Genomic DNA, 17,881 nt, shown 5'->3' with positions numbered 1-17,881 from the left:
GTATTAGAACTATTTTATGTGCTTCAGAGACAAGCAAATCAATTTTTAAACATTGATAGGATAAGTTAAGTAATTTTTTGCTTTTATTTTAAGGAAAATCACTGTATGCGCATCAAGATACTTGGAGACTGTTATTACTGCGTATCTGGTCTTCCTGTCTCAAGACCAAGTCATGCGACGAACTGCGTACAAATGGGGCTGAGTATGATTGAAGCAATTCGGTAAGCATAGAATAAAATTTGATTTCGTTTTTAATAATACACCAGAAAGTATATGCGTATAAAAATGCATAAGGCATTTGTTAAGTAGAACTGTTTATCATCAAGTAATAAAATATAACTTTTATTTGATCTTAATAACGTGTACCATACATTCGTTTAAGTTTTAGTTAACGTAAAAAAATAAAGAAGCAAAATATTTTTCTTACAATACTCTTTTTTATTCCAACTAAATTTGAAATGCTTTTAACTGAAATAGATTTTAAAATATGATGCATTTTTTAATAAATTTTTTTATGAATATGAAATGATTAAAGAGTTAGACTAGTGAATTACAATACGGAATATATTTTTCTGCCGCATTATATTTTTTAACAGACATTAAATGCTTTCGTACCGCTGATTTCAAATTTGAAATCGATTTTTCTCTCCAATCCACTGTTTTTCTTTTAAAGATATGCTTAGCTTATTCTTTGTAGAAAAGTGCAAGTTAAAAACATATCAAATGACTTCTGTTATATATAACAGAGGATCACATAAACGTTGCGTCTCACTTCTAGGAGAGTTACGGCACATCATCAGAATAAAAATTGCATAGAAACTCATGTCCGAAACTCTTGTCATACGTCGCCATAGGCGGTTCCCTATTATGAACTGTTTCTTCATGTACTTATCATCAAACATTTCTGGACATGGGTTCATATGTAATTCTAATTCTGAATATGTCCCGTAACTCCTCTTAAAGCATGAGACAATATTTACGTGACTTCTGTTATATAAAATATTTTTAATCGTTTATAATTCGTCAAAACATAGTCTAAAAATGTCATTTGAAAAAGAAAAAAAGCGTCTGCAGCATTAGGAGTAAAATTAATTTCAGATTTGAAATCCCCAAGCCCGAATGAAGCAAGATCAAGTATTTGTGTAAATGCAACGAAATATTTGCTCCCCAGTATGTAAATTTTTATAAATAACTAGATTTTACGAATTAACACTTGTTATAAAGTATTTTTTTTGTATCTAATAGCATAATTTTTTTTGATAAAATAAATCTTATTCAATTAGCATGTAAATGGTATACAAATGTATCATGAGTGATAGAAAATGCGGATCGTCTTGAACAATAATATAGTTAAAATTTGCCTTATGTCATACTGTCATGCAAATTAATCCTTCCTAAACTTTATTATACATTATTATGGTTTAATCGGAAAGAAAACAAGGTTTAGTTTCTAACATTATTAAAGTTAGACCAAATTCGCACCGTGTTATAGTTTAAGGTACCGACATCATTTTTTGTAATCGAACCAATTTAATTTTGTTGTAGTGATAAAAAAATGCATATATAAATAAATAAAAATGTTTTTAAACTGAAAAATAATGTTTTTATTTTATTTGCAAAAAAAAAAAAATTAGAACGTACATGATAATTTAGTAACATAAATTATAACGTATTAAAAGAAAAATTAATTTTCAGGGTGGTGAGAGAAGCAACTGAAGTTAATGTAGATATGCGAATCGGAGTACATACTGGAGATGTTCTCTGCGGAGTTTTGGGTTTGAGAAAATGGCAATTCGATGTTTGGTCAGATGATGTGACTCTTGCTAACCACATGGAATCAGGAGGTGTCCCAGGGTAAGTTTTGTCCAATTCCTTCCAATAGCATTAACTCGCCTCGGCATAACATGCAAACATCATTAAGCTCCTTAGTTTAGCTGATATAAATAACTTATTGCATTTATAACTTTCAATGAAAATGCTCTATTCATTAATCAAAATGAATACGGCAGTGAAACGGGCCGGGATAACCTGGTTGGTAAGGCACTGGGCCGATGTCCAAGTGGTCGTGGGTTCGATCCTTGCCGGCCGAAGACTCCCCATGTAGTAAATGGTGACTGATGCACGTTAAATCTGTCGAGTCGCAAAGTCCTCCATGTTCCCATAACAAATCAATATCTCTGGGGGTACTGAATTGGAGATTGATCGTTCTCTGATTCAGGTCAAAATTACGATCTGTGGATGAATGAATGGGTCCATCCTATAAACGGGTGTAACGTATGGGTGTGGCAGAAGTCGAATTCTTGGTCATAGATGGCGCCGCTGGAAAACAAGAACAATCGCACCCTCTCTACCTGAATGGCATACGTCAACAACAACACGACAGTGAAACATCTCGAGAGCGACTAGTCTCTGTTCCACAGTAAAATGGTATTAAAGGAAGTTGGTCGTTCTTAGGGTTTACCTCCATTGACTTCAAAATGTTATCGAAAGCACATGATTTTTCTCAAAGGTTTTTAATTTTACTCCGTGTCATTTTCTTGGCGGGGAAATACCTCTCGTGTTGACGACATGAAAACGGGATCGTGGAATAAAATTTCAATAAAAATGATCTTTTCTAATATAATTAAATGTAAAAAAAATTTATTAATTATGAACGATAGAACTATTTTAAATAAATAAACAAGTATGCTTCTTGTTAAAGTTTGTATTTAATTTTATATCATAAAAAAGCTTGCTTGAGATGCTTAGTTTATTTCTAAAATATTTTTTTTTTCTAACTTAACTTTTATTTCTAAAAATAAATGATAGATAGATTCATCTTTAGTGCATTCTGACTGCATCATGAGGTTGTAGATCCCCCTCCCTAAAAAGCGCTCTCTAAATAAGAACCTCACACAAATATTTTGAATTTACTTATTAGTATTGTCAAAAATTTTTGTTTTGATATTTTTTCGTGTTTCCTTATTTGACCTTTTCCGCATTTGGTTCGTATGACTGCCCGGTCGCTGGGAGAGGTTTTGATGCTCTCTCATGAAGGTTTTCTTCAACACAAAAAAATTCCGTGTCTCCCGAAAGTGGTCGCAAATAGAAGAAGTCGTTACACAAAGGTGGTCGTTCCTGGTGATTTCACTTTACTTCAGAATGGTTATTTAATAATAAGATCTTCAATATACTCTAAACAAAACTGCATGGAATATTTAAAAAACAAATCAAAAGTTTATTTCCATTGTGAAATATTCATTATAATTAATGAATAGAGCGATATTCTATTGTAAGTCATAAATTTGTGAACACTTTTATAAGCCACAGTATGTTGACGAGAACAGACTTTTTTGGATCACTTAAATAAATTTCGAGTGACGATATACGAGGGTTACTAAAATGCTTAATTTTATTACTGATTATAAAGAACGGAAGCGGCTAGCCTAAGATTCCTTCAAGCAGCAGAAATTGGAGTTTTACCAAAATCAGAATGAAATAATTGAATCATTGCGTAAATTATAATTTAATTTATTCAAGTAATTATAGTTACAAAATCAAATAGCAACGAAAATAATTTAGATTTACATTTAAAAGTTATTAAAAGTAAATTGTTACAAATATAGCTTTTTAGTTGAAATTTCTTATACTTTAAATAATACTTTCAGAGTAAATATGAAAATAACACTAAAAGAATGCGAGCTTAAAGCTTATCTAAAATTCAGTTTTTATTATATTACACAAAAAAATAATAAAGAAAATAAGATACATATTGTTTTCTTGGTTGATCTTAATTCTGATTGAAACCAGTGATCATTTCTTATATAAACATTTTGCCCCAAAAGAAGCTAAACTTACATTTTTTTATATAGATCAGGTCGTTACTTTAAACAGTACTGCATTAAGTCAAGAATTTTATTCTAGCATCTTTGTATTATTATTATTACTATTTAATAAAATAGGAACTCTTTAAGAAAGCGGTTTTGCAATTTGAAGTGAAAAAGTAGACTTAAGAAAAAGAAGTAAATCTTAATCATGTAAGTTTGTTTTATGCTTGTCCCAAAGCAGCTTGGGTTTTACATTTATGCGACAACTGCTTTTGTGTCTTTTTCTAAGAAAAAGTGAAGAAGCATTTTATTGTTGTGCTAAAAAGAGATTTACTCGGGTTTTTAAAAGAGGGCAACAAAGCTTCCGCTTTACAAAGAATGATCGATAGCCTTTATCATCTAGGCTTTCTGTTGTTCCCAAGTTGAAATAAATGACTCAAGTGAATGAAATGATAAAAAATAAAGTTCTTCTAACAAGGTATCCTTTTTTTCGTTAGGATTTCTAAAAGTATTCCTTTTTTTTGCATAAAAAATACAGACTCTCGATGAAAAAAATAAAATTTGTATTTCTTCGTGAAAATAATTTATTTCAATGACAAAAAATTTATTTGGTAGTGTCCCAAAATACAATCTACCTTACTTAACTTTGCCGTTACTTTAAGGATTAATAGGGGGCGCCACTAAAATTTTAATGAAAATAGTTTTCAAGAGAAAATATATATAATTTATATTAAATGAAATAATAAATTTACTAAGAATAAAATGTGAACAATATATAAAAGACTATTAAACTGTTATTAATTTATAAAATGTATATTTATATTAAGTATAATAGTAAATTTTATAAAAATAAAATATAAACAAAGTTGTATGATTGCGTTTTTACGTCAGACTTAATTTCTAGCACATTTAGATTTTTTTTTTTACATCGAGTACAAACAAATTATTGCAAGCTATTTTTCTTTTAGTATGTCGAAACATAACATTCTGCTTTTGGTAACATTGAATGACATATTTATTTAAATCCAAAATGAATTTTAAAACAAAACCGATGGCAACAATTTTAATTAATTTTAAAAAGTATTCTAGGGAAGAAAAGGAATACAGAAAAAAATACGTACAATTTATTCACAGAAAGAATAATTTAATAAATAAATATTTTTATGAGTATATTACCTATGTTTTTAAAATATAATATTTACATGTGTTTATAACATACTTGAGGCAAGATCGAGTTAATTTTTTGTGATAGAAAGGGAATATCGAGTAAAAGGAAATTCGAAGACCCGACACAGAACAATAAAACAACCTTAACACAAAGAAATAGTGAAAAAAAGAAGCTAGACACCAAAATGCAACCTGGCAAGAAGAAGAACATAAAAAGAAAATTCACAAGAACAGAAGCAAGAATTTCACGTATCAGTGAGTCAATCGATAGACTTAAGTAACATCATATAAGCTGTTGTTGGCTCCCACTGTTTGCTTATAGGACTCAAATTGCGAAACAATTTTATTAACAGTTCTTCTGAAAGTTTCTATTCTATTTTTTGAGAAAAATAATCGTGGACTAAAACCTTAGACATAACATTGAATGTATAATTTTTTAAAGATTAATTGTTTAAAAATATTTTTAACATCATATTCTTAGTTTTTTTTATGCGTTTTTATTTACTACATCCTCTAAAAATAACTTGTCTTTGGTTGGGTAAGCTTTTAGGGGTTTCAAAAAGGTATTCTTAAGAAGAAAAAAAAAATTAAAACACTACTATTCATTTAAATTTGGCTTTTGAATTGTTTTTTTTTTTTTTTTCATTCGAGGAGAGAAAAATGTGCACAAATATTTCAAAACCATGAAAGAGTCATTTGAAAGATACTTTTTGAATAAGAAATTATTTGAAACAGGTTTTCTTGAAAACTTAAAATATTTTTCAATATCCGATTCTAAAAGAACTCGAAAACAATTTATAAGTAATTTGAATACTCGAAACCGTTTTAAGAAAAGAATGAAAAAGTAAATAAAAATGCGTCAGAGGCACTACATAATGTAATGTAGAGTGTCAATCATACTCAAATCTACGGTATCAACTATTCGTTTGCTTTAAGTGTTGGAGAAGGGCGCTGGGGCTCGTATAGTCAAGAGAAAATGCAAGAAAAGCACCTTAGTGAGATCTTTGTGGAACGTTCTTACGAATTATCATTCATGAATTCTATCTTCTCAGAAAGAAAAACGAGTTAATTAAGAGTAGAAATAAAATTATCCATAATTTTCTGCTCGTATTAATACATATTCCAACAATTAAAGAATAATCAGGGATGTTTTTGTTAGAAATACTACGCGGGCACCACAAATTTTGAAAATAAACGTGTTACTTGGAACTCTTATCTTTCATACAAACTCTAAATTGGATTTAATTCTAGAATCAGTACATATTCAAATATATTTTCATTTCAAAGCTTTTCATTCCCATACAGCAGCAGAGATCGCAGAAATATACCTTTGTTAAAAAGGCTTCATACTTTTAATTCAACAAACCATCGTTAAGTGAGAAACATTTCGTTTATGCCTGCAAATTTGCAAAACTAATAGACTGATGCTAATTGCCTCGATATCAGAATTTTAACTTCATACATCACTTGATAATTTCCCTTTCATTTATTTGCTCCTTAAATTAGTCTGAAATCTCTTTCATCCAAAATGTTTTCTTCTGGATGCGGCTACTTGTTATTCTAGGCAAGGAGGGCACGTAGAAGAAATGTTTTTCCAAGCCAGCTTTATCCGCATTCATATTCAGCAAGAGATTGGTGCTGGTATTTTTAGTACTACTTATTTATATCTTGGTTTAGTTGTTTCTTTATTACGTAGAAAGAGCGAATGAATTATAATATATGAATTCACATTAATTGAACTTTTTTCTACACACATTACACTGTTTCGCAGTTTGGAGCAATATTGTTGGAATAGTCTAAACAATTAAATTGATTCACTGAAATCATTAAGCTTCGCTTCCACTTTTATATATTTTAGGAAGTTCTTGTTTTTAAACAAATTTATTGCGCCCATTAGAAGAGAACGTTCTTTGACTTGTTTTATTTTTTGCGTATGATTTGCTGAAATTATTTTGAATGCATGTTATGCGGGAAAGGAAAGAATAAAGTATTTTTTTATTAGCTCATAAATTATTTAAATCATTGTTGTTCAAAAATAAATTATGTAATATTTCATATGGTATGAAATATACATAATATACAAGAGAAAGATTTTACTTAAGATTTTCAGTTGTTACAAATTTTAATTTTATTTTCCTTCAAAGGATCGTGAAAAACAAACTTAATGAGAAAATTTAAACGGAATTGCTTTATTAAATTTTTAGAGTGAATTAAGTTGGAGAGTCACATTTGTGAAATAACTTTTTTGCAAGAACTACATTTAAAAACAGTATATTTTAAACTGTATTAAGTAAAACACAACAGAGATTTCTTCAGTAGAAAATGAGCTGTTTTATAAAGGGAATTTATGGAATCCGCAGGAAAAAAAAAGAAATATTAATATTTATATTATTCTCCAAGTTTTCATCTAAATTAAAAACAATTACTGAAATAAATTATGATAAGCCATGCGAAAATTCCGTTTGATAGTGATAAGACTTTGTTTTACTGACAACAACACATAAATGAAGATTTAACAGCTCACATATTTGGTATCAAAACAAAAATTACCCTAAAAGCTGGAATTTATCAATAAAATAATCAAAAACTATAAGAACAATAAAAAAAGATATATGTGTATCTTAAGCTGTATTAGTTATACATGTTACGTCATATTTAAAAGTAGAAGTTTAGTTGTTGTTGGCACCCGTTTCTAGTTAAATTTTTAGCCCGTTCCTTGTGCCATAATCTTAGTATTTCTAAACATTCATTGCTGAAAAATGTAGCAAATCCAGCAGTTTTTTTATTAAAAAAGGAAAATGTTAATATTTGATATTGGATTTAAGCAATACATCTGTTGGGTCACACAGTCCTCCATGTTTCTAAAACAAATTATACCCCTGAGGTACTGGATTGGAGATTGATTGTTCTCTAGTTCAGATCAAAATTACGATCTGTGGATGAATGAATGGATTTATGAATGGGTCCGCTCTATAAACGGGTGTCATACCCAGGTGTCAACAATGACCATATGACCAATGACCACGTATGGGTGTGACAGAAGTTGAATTCTTGGCCATAGATGGCGCCAATGGAAAACAAGTACATTAGTACATTAATGGCATACAACAACAACAGATTTAAACAAAACATCTGACCAAACCCTTTTTTTAAGTCCACTTTCTTGTCCACTAGGTTAACTTTATCGCTTAAATCGTGTTTCCTCTTTCTATTTGTTAGTTTTTGTACCATGTATAAATAAATATCATGCACGTTTGCAAAGTGATTTTAGCTTGTGTAATTTCCTGCGAATTAAAACTTTATAAAATATTTCTGACCTTTTTAATTTTAAATAGTATTAATTTAAAAGTAATAACTTTCTCTCTATACAAAAAAAAGCACGAATTATTACTTTTTATTAAAAGGTTGAAATTATTCTGCGGATATATGCTTTCTACATACGTTTTATATGCTCAAATTTCAAATATTTTTCAATTATTTTAGATGTGTTTTGCACATAATACCATTTTCGGATTTCTATTTTCGTTTTTTTTTACCAAACTCATCCCTCTTTTTTGCGTTAATATAAAACATGATTCTCTTTTTCATTTATGTGAGTTTCAACATAGTGTTATTACAAACGTTTCGAACGTATACATATCTAACTATAGTGTTACCGATTATTATTATTATTCTTGTCTGGAAACTTCACAGTTGTAATCTTTGAGTCTAAAACTTTCCATTCTCTTACTTTCGGGTTCAAAAGTATTTTATTTATCTTTTCTCTTAAACAGATTTTCTGTTAATTACTTTTGTTATACTTCACACATCTACATCAAAAGTTACAGTAGAAAATAATAACAAAAAGTCTGGATCTTGAAACTGAATTTTTCAAAAAGATTTAGCCTTTTGCCATAATTTCAAAAAATGAAGTAATAGTGTTAAAAAAAACAATCGCTTTCTCGGAGTGGTCTGAAAATTCTTGAGATCTTAATTCATGGCAAAATTATGGACAGCTGCAAGCAATAACTAAAAAGGTCAATTGCTTAACAAAAAAATAACCAGATTTGCTCAACGATTCATGTATGGTATGAAAAAATTATCGAAAACTAAAAAGAAAAGAAAAAAAATAACTGTATTGAACCTATACTAAAACGAGTGAAACTGATTTTGAGAGTCAAGTAATAGCATATTAAATATTAATAACGGGAAAAATGTTTTAACATTTCCAATCAACTGTTATTTTGAAATATGATTTTTATTTGTTTAAGGCGATAACTATTATTTTTTCTAACATTTGCAAGTATTTTAACAAATTGCTATAGCTAAATCATTTTAAATAATTACTAGAATTTAAATTAAAAAAATGATAAATGAAAATAAAATTTCTTTCAAAGTTTAAATCACTATAAATCTTGGAAAAATATCTTGCGTTATGACAGCAAAATCATAATTAAAAAACCAATTAAAATGCTAGATTAAATTCACTAAGAACCTGAACGAACTACAGTAAATTAAGTAGACAGAAAGTACCTTCTAATCTTCATAACGCTACATCAATCACTTTAATTTATCAAAGAAAAGTTGACGGCACTTACGAGCGTAGTTGAAAGAGCTATCTCTGCCTAAACCATCATCAAGTTTCACGGAGAACTTACGGAATATATGATTTCATTTTGTTAAAAATTTCGTGTTGTTTTATGCAATAGATAAGTGTATTTCTAAATTTTACAGCCCTTTCTTTCTGAAATGAAAGTAGTTGCAGGGGAACATATTCTTTTAGTTATTTTAGAGAAGAGTGAACTGTAATTTTGCTCAAATTCGTAAGTTTCTCCCTTTGAAGCAGAATTTTCCTTAAACATATTTTTTTATACCTTTTCTCAATATTCTGCATTGATTTTCAAAAGAATTGAACAATATCATATTTAGCATAATGCTTCGTAATGTTATGAAAACAGCATAAAACACTGGTGTCTTTTTTTTTCTGCGTTAAAGGTAAAAATCTTCTAAAGACGGCTCACTTTCAAAAAATATTTTTTTCAAATTTGCATTTATTTAGATCTAAGAGAAACAATTATTTATCACTGAAATTTCTTCGATTTTTTTTGTTCGATAATTTTTCAGATAACTTATAATCTTCTTTAATTTTTTTTCGGTATTCTAACAGCAATTTTTAAATAATAATTGAACTGTTTTTTTATAATTCAAAAAACACCAAAATATATTTTGTATATAAAAGGGGACGCCGGTGTCCTATATGCATCAAAGGTTCAAAATGATGCTAAGTTGAACTTTAATTTCTATTTTTGCATTTTTTTAAACTAGATGGCGCGATACTATGGTTTAACAACCACGTGATTCAATTTAGCTTTTTTATGAAGGTTGTCACAAATAGGTTACAGGTTGCATCTATTTAAACAAATAAGTAACAACCAAAACAAAAATTTCATAGCGCATTTGTAAAGAAAAAATTAAATAAATTGTACACAATGCAAACAAGTTTTAAAATTAAAGTATTTGAAAAACAAATATTTTTAATGTTAATTTTTTTATTACTTTTTGATAAAGTTTGAATATGTATTTACCTATATAGAATAAGGTTTAGAAAGTCTTATTAAAACCGGTATGGAGCAACCAGAATCTTTCTCACCAAGGTTACTTTTTTGCTTCAAGTTGAGTTTGAAAGTTTGAAAGTTTTTTGAGAGTAATTGAAATAAAATTTAAGTGTAATGATCGTTTAGTTACATTTTGGGAAGATTTGAAGTATAGTTAAAATATAAACATGAAATTTTGTGTTATGTGGAAAGAAAATTTTTGGGGACACAAAAAAAAAGTTATTTCTTTTCGATTTCGGTCCTAAAATTCCGTAAATTTCATTTAAGAAAACGAAAAAATATTTAAAAATACTTTTGATTAAAAGCTCCCATTCGGAATAATTTTCAATGTTTACGCTCACGAAAACTTACTACTTTACATAAATCATAAAAAATTTCAAAAAGCAATATATAGGTAGAAAAAACTCTTTAATACTGAGATGCAGATATTTATATTATACTTTGAACTAAGATTATCTAAGCTAGTAGTCTAATTTAAATATTTAACTCAGTATTAAGGGTATCATTAATGCTAAGATCATTAATCATTACTTCAAGTAGTCGGTAATAGAAATAATCACAAGCCTGAGGTATAATTAGATTGAAGCATAATAGGCTGAATTTGAGATGTTGTGGATTGAGTTTCTACAAATTGTAGAACAGGATGAAATTAACATATTTACACTTCAGTTGCTGTTATTACTAGGATAAGCTAACTGATGAACCAAAGATAACAAACTATATATATTTCAATGGTTACAAGTTACTGATATAATAGAATTGTAAGTTTAATGTGTCCTATTTCTTAGGCAAGTTAATTAACAAAGCCTAATGATTACATGTTAAGCTTACTCAGTGTGAGGAGGCTCGAGGATTAGAACTTTGGAAGACTAATTTGACGCACTGTACAAGTTATTACAGTCTCCAATTCATTTCAATTTGTGGTTTGCACTGATTTAAACAGTTTAAAGATTCTTTGTTTCCACATATTGTATTTATCAAGCTCTTGTTTATTCAACTTAAATGAATTTAAAATCAACTCTTTTATTTAAAAGGAAAGTTCACATAACAAAAGCAACTCTTCAGCAATTAGATGGACAATTTGACGCTGAACCTGGAAATGGACATCAAAGGGATCAATATTTAGCTGATCATCAAGTTGAAACCTATCTTATTGTGCCAACCAAAGTAAGAGTTTTACAAATCATATTCTAACACCCTGATTGAAATTAATACTTACAGTTATAAATAATTTAAAAAACCGTAGCAAAGGGAACACATTTAATAACTTTTGGTCTACTAATCGTGTTTCCACATACTAGAACTCATTCATAATGGTTCGAGGATCTAACCTTAAATATGCTAATTAATTTGTGTAGGCAAGTTACAAAATCAGACCCAAAGCACAATATTCTCACATATGTTTTTGTCCGATGGATTTGGGTTCTTGGTTCAAATAGTAGTTGTTATTTAGAAATTTATGAACCCAATAGCGTAAATAGAGAGTAGTTGAAAGATTCAGCTCCTTAAATGTTAAATTTACATTTTGTATATATCTGTATATTCTCAGTATATTTGTCATTGATATTTATTTTATCATCTAACAGGAATTATTATTTATTTACCTCTTCATATAAGAGAAAGATTCGATGTTTGAGTAATTATATTTTTAAAAAAAAATTAAATATTAATTTAAGGACAACAGATTTCAGTTTGGTATCAAGTCAAGACCAATCAAACATAAACACATGTTTTAGATCATCAACCACTTGCAAATGCATTTAAGAAGAAATCACAAGTGATATCCTTTTTATTCTGAAAAGTAATTTTTTTAGTTGCAGTTTTTTCTATCCATCACTAAAATAGAAAGAAAAAATTGAATTCTTTATGTACTTAATTTAATATATTTTTTATTTTATTTCCAATGAGCTTCACAGTTGGTCTTGCCAATGAGCAGACCTAGTGTGTTCTCCAGAGGTGGTATATCTTTCAGGATCACCACAATGGGTGAGATACCATTGGTCATGTTAATTTACGTATAGTTTCTGCCACACTAGATGGCAGCACCGAGACTCTATTTGGATGCTAAAGTGCACTAAGAATTTAATTTTGCCGGAAATGCCAAGAGCCAATAAGGCACTCCAGGGATCTTTTATATGCCGCATAATCATACGACATGGCCGTTGAGGTCTGGGCCGGGATCGAACCCGCAGACTTGGGCTCAGAAGGCCGACGACAAACCAACTGCCCAACCCAGCCACAACTTAAATTAATATACTAAATAATATATGCCGGTTGTTAACTATTACTTGTTATTTTAATCTGTTTTTTTTCCTCCAAAATTTCTATAACAGAAGGTTTGAGTAATCATACCTTAAACGATAGATTTTGACATATGTAACTGTCGAAGACTAAATCGAAAACAGGAACAACGTAAAACAGAGGGTACTTTAAAAAATATTTAGAATACCAAGAAGCAAACAAAAAATCGAATTCTAGAATTGTTTTTGGACTGTCCAGCTTACTGATTCAGACTGGATTATTTTAGCAGTTATAGTTAAAATTTCTAATTTCCTACATGCTTAATTTTAGTTGACCAATCCTACATTAAGTAGGGTAGTTTGAACAGTCTTAAACTCTTGAAAAATCCTTTATAAAAAGGGCCATTCATAATTAAACAAAAGATTAAAATACAATGAGTTAAGAAACATTATAAGCTGTCAAATAATTTCGATTCAAAAACTTTAATATGTTAAAAATTTTTTTCGTTAGAAGCGGGTATAACTTACTTCTTTAATGCTTACTGATTAAAATTAAAAACAGAGAAAAAAATAATTAAAAATGCTCGATATTTTTCAGTTAAATCCCATAAAAATATTATTCAATTAAATTATAAAAAGAAAAAGAGATTATTTAAGAAATTAGAGATTTCACCGAAAAATATTCATTTCATGTTATTTGACTTTTAATTAGTTTACGCTACCCAACAATTTTTCCTGTCTGTTCTGTTTGCCTGTCTCTTGGCATTTTCTTAAGCTTTGTGTTATGAGCCTATAGAATAATTTTCTTTTTCACATAAACAAATGTGTTGGTAGTTTCACCTTTCTTCTTAAAGTACATTCCATTAAAATTCTAATTCAATTTTCATTTATTTTTTGAGAGAAAGTGCATTAAATTCGTCCTAAGTGCATAAAGCTTTATATTTTCTTCTCTTCCTTCCGAAAAGCATTTTATGCACCGAAGAATACAGCGAGAATTTACATCAAGTTGTCTTCTTTTCCCCTGTTCATGCTTTAGAATATATTAAATATTTATTAGTTAGACATAATTGATTAGGTATTATATTTTTCGTACTATTCAAAAATATAAGCAATATTATTTTCATAAACGAATTAAGCAATTTTGTGCAGAGCAATTTCACTTAGTTGATTTATAAGCAATACTAAATTTAATATTTTTATGTTATTATCAATCTTATAGTTAAGATATTAAATAGTATCAAGGAAAATAACTTTTGCTTATATAGGTTACATTCTAAAATGTTAAAAAGGATTGCAGAAACAAAATTATAATTTGATACTTTATATTTACAAAAATTCAATGTTTTTAACATATATNTTCGCTTCATGAGCGTAGTACTGAGAACTGATCATATATCTATTGAAATCATTAGCGTCTAAGGGTATTTGATTTTAAGATATTTGGAATTTAGAACCTTTGTGATGTTTATACGATAGAATAAATATTTTTCAGTAGTTGATTAGTGGAAACAATAAAAGGCATATGTTTTTATTATTTTATTTAACCTATATTATGCAATATTATTATTATTTAATATAATATAATATAATATAATATAATATATATCCATTGGAAAAAAAGGAAGTGAATTGTGATTGCTATGTTGCTTTTGTCACGTTTCTAATTTTTGATAAACTTCAAATTTTCTGAAGCGCGTCCTTCTAGTTGAAGTTATAGAAGTATCCTTTACAATTCGTATTTCAATATTTATAAGGATTCAAAATGATATGTTTTCTTCTGTGTGATATTTTTATTAGAAGCCTGAAAGCCTTGTTCCAATTCTTGGTGAAGTTGATCTGCGTCGTAGTTTTCGAACTAGAATCTCAACGAAAATGAGTAAATATATGGAATGCTGGGGAGCAGACAAACCTTTTGCTAACATATCCGAAACAACTCTTGCCAAGAACATTCGTCTCACGGTAAAGTTTATTTTTAAATTTATTATTTAACTTATCAGATGTAAATTATGATTATTTTTCTAAAAATTTGCGAGTAACTGTAATTTTATTTCGAATCGTTTAAATTTTTATTTTTGTACTATGAAAGACATGTTAAAAAGGCTATCTAAGCAGAATGCTTTATCCTATTCAATATTTACAAAATGATTAGGCATAAAGTTACATATTTTAACTATAAAACTGGTTCATTGACTATGGATTGGTTGAATGTATAGGTATAAAAATGATATATTGAATGTATGTTGGTTGAATGTGTAAGTATAAAACTGGTTTGACGAAAACAGGGTTTTGAACAGTTTTGTTTTTTTAAAAAATGTAATTTTCTGTAACTGGTTGCAATTTTTGTTTTTATATTTTCATACTTAGAAAATGGAATACTCATTTACCCTCTTTCAAATGTTGACCTTCGGCTTGCATAATCTTGTCAATAATGTTTTAAACTTAAAATGTTTTTTTTCCAAGGAAAATGTAAAATAACATTTTCTCTATATTTCAGAGCTTAGCTCTAATTGAGACGAATCTGCTTCCTGGTACAGATTCAGGATTCAGTTGCAGGTAAACATTTTTAACTATACTCCCGGCAAATAAGCTCGCCATTAAGCTGCAATGATCTATCATATATCGTAATCTATAGTATCAGATAATGCTTTTTATCGCTGAATTTGGCGACTTTCAAAATTTTAAATTAATTTATAATTCGCGTACTTAATTATAATATAAATTTTTTTAAATTCGTTTAATATAAATCAGTATTCAGCTTAAGGTTTTTTAGAAAATTTAAGAGTATATTTATAAGTAAGGTTGAGAAATTATTAAATAAAAAAAGTACTATCCGCATCATAACTATCGACTAAGAAAAGTAATAAACACGCAAAAATAACATTCAGTAGTTCTTAGTTTTGAAAAATAAAAAGCCTGAAAAGACCAAAAAATATCTTATGATAAAACTTTGAACCGCATGAGATAAAATTCTTACTCTAGAATGCATACACATCAATCGCACAAATGCCACCTCAACGTCTATAATATTGGATTGTAGGGAAGATAATTTCGTTTTTTTCCTTTAAGGGACTTCATTATATTTTTTCACAGTCAACTTTATGCTTAAGCAGCATAATCATTACATATTTTGACTGTTGATATAACAAGGCTTGCTCGTGAAAAAGTTTAATTTTTTTCATGCATTAATTTTCATTTGATGCTCTTTCAAATATGAAATGTGAAAGGCAAATTTTTTGGCATATTTTGCTTTTCACCATCAGAAAAGAAAAATACTGATGAAGCAAGAAAAAAGTATCCGATGTGTATACAGAAAAAGTATTGGTAGTGCCAAAACTACAAAGTTTTTGGCAGTGCTAAAATTACAAAATTTGAATTCGGAGAAATATCCATCAAGATGCACCACGCCAGTTTATACTGATAAGACACAATAAAGACACCAATTTAAGCAAATCGATGAATAAATAACCCCCGAGATCATTGTGAAATTAAACTTATTAAATTCGATCGATCATGGTCATTTGTAAAAGTTTAAGCTACACATATGGTTTTCTCATGTTCTTACTGGAAGAAATTTATGCCGTCGCGTTGACGTCTGTGATTTGCAACTCAAACGTCAAGAAAATAGTTTGTTTGCAACAATGTTTCGGCTTCTGTAAAGTTGTTTAGATGGTAAAAGCTTTTCTTCAAATAAGGGGGTCAAAAATCACCTGCATCAGTATTTTGCCAGCAAAGGACAAAAATTTTATGCTCGTAGAATCAAGTTACTCCCAGAAAGATGACAGAAGGTATTAGACCAGAATGGACAATATATGATAAAATATTTATTCACTATTAAGAAACACCAGCTTTTCATTTTCATGAAATAAAGAAAAAAATAAAATTCCTTACCGAACAATCCAATACGCAAAAAAATAATAAAATAATCATAATTCGTTTATCGTCTGCTACAAAAGATTTGTAAAAGAGAAAAGTTTAGATATTTAAATTCGTTAAAGTAATTACCGTTAAAGTATTTATGAGTTAGGTCTCAAAATGTGTTGAATTTTTTGTACTTTTCAAATATATAAATTTTTTTACTATAACTTCAGTGCAAAAAAATATAAAGATGTTTACTTAACGAATTAAAGAAAAACGAGGAAGGCTTATAACGAACGTTTTCGAAGCATATGTTTGCCAATAAGAGAGCCAAACTTACTCTTTTTAAAAATTTCCTTATGATACGTAATTTTAAGGATTTACATGTTATTTCTGATTAAATACTTCACAATTGATGCTATTCTTTTCAACAGTATTTTCATTTGTAAGCTGATAACAACAAACAAATTACTACAATGTAACTAACAAAACTAACGATAGAAACTAGATTATTAATTATATTAATATGAACTATTCCATAGTGGCAGAAAATTTTATATCGCTCTATATACGATGCTTAAAAGGTTAGATTTGACGCGAGTTAAATTTTCTATTAAAGTATGCTTTTATATTTTGCTACAAAAAACTTACAATATTAATAAATAAAAAATGTGAAGAAAGTAATAATTTAGCAGTTCAGTTGTTTGAATTTTTAAAATAATTTTTATTGATTTATCAAATTCTTAATTTATTTAAAAATAATTTAAAACGTTCAATTGATAAAAAAAGCATGTTGAGAGATGTTTCATTGAAATAAGAAAATTAACTTTAGAATATTTGAAAAACAATTGGAATCTGTGTGTGTGTGTTTACAAAACATCTCTCTTAATTCAAAGAGACTTGGGGCACTTTGAGAGACTCATTAAGAGACTTGGTAGAATAAATGTAATTTTTAAAAATGCACAGTAATTCATATGCAGGTTTAAATCCAAATACATAAATTTTCATGCACTACTTTTTAATATAAAGTAACATCTCTGAATTTTGTTTTTGAATTTTATTGACATCTTCTTCCTTTAAGTCTTTGCAAAGATTTAGATTTTGAGTAAAATTACTTCTCACTAATTGAAATTAAGTAATGTGTGCATAATTTTTATTTTATTCTGCAATAAATTCTCAAGTTGAATTATTTTTTGATTATTTATTTCAGAAATATGCG

General features: G+C 28.4%; 1 protein-coding gene across 1 annotated transcript in view; it reads left to right on the top strand.

Moving 5' to 3' along the window:
- Window positions 1–17,881, top strand: part of LOC107452662 (adenylate cyclase type 2 Ac76E) — a 180,921-nt gene that overhangs the window by 132,434 nt on the left and 30,606 nt on the right. The window contains exons 7-11 of the mRNA XM_016069209.3: window positions 94–221; window positions 1,696–1,854; window positions 11,602–11,734; window positions 14,605–14,766; window positions 15,302–15,360. Coding sequence (XP_015924695.1) covers window positions 94–221; window positions 1,696–1,854; window positions 11,602–11,734; window positions 14,605–14,766; window positions 15,302–15,360 — 641 coding nt within the window. The remainder of the gene's footprint in view (window positions 1–93; window positions 222–1,695; window positions 1,855–11,601; window positions 11,735–14,604; window positions 14,767–15,301; window positions 15,361–17,881) is intronic.

The sequence above is a fragment of the Parasteatoda tepidariorum genome, chromosome 1 (genome assembly GCF_043381705.1).
Source record: "Parasteatoda tepidariorum isolate YZ-2023 chromosome 1, CAS_Ptep_4.0, whole genome shotgun sequence".
NCBI classification, from domain to species: domain Eukaryota; kingdom Metazoa; phylum Arthropoda; class Arachnida; order Araneae; family Theridiidae; genus Parasteatoda; species Parasteatoda tepidariorum.
Note: the sequence above shows the minus strand (reverse complement) of the source record. Positions and strands in the feature narration are given on the sequence as shown.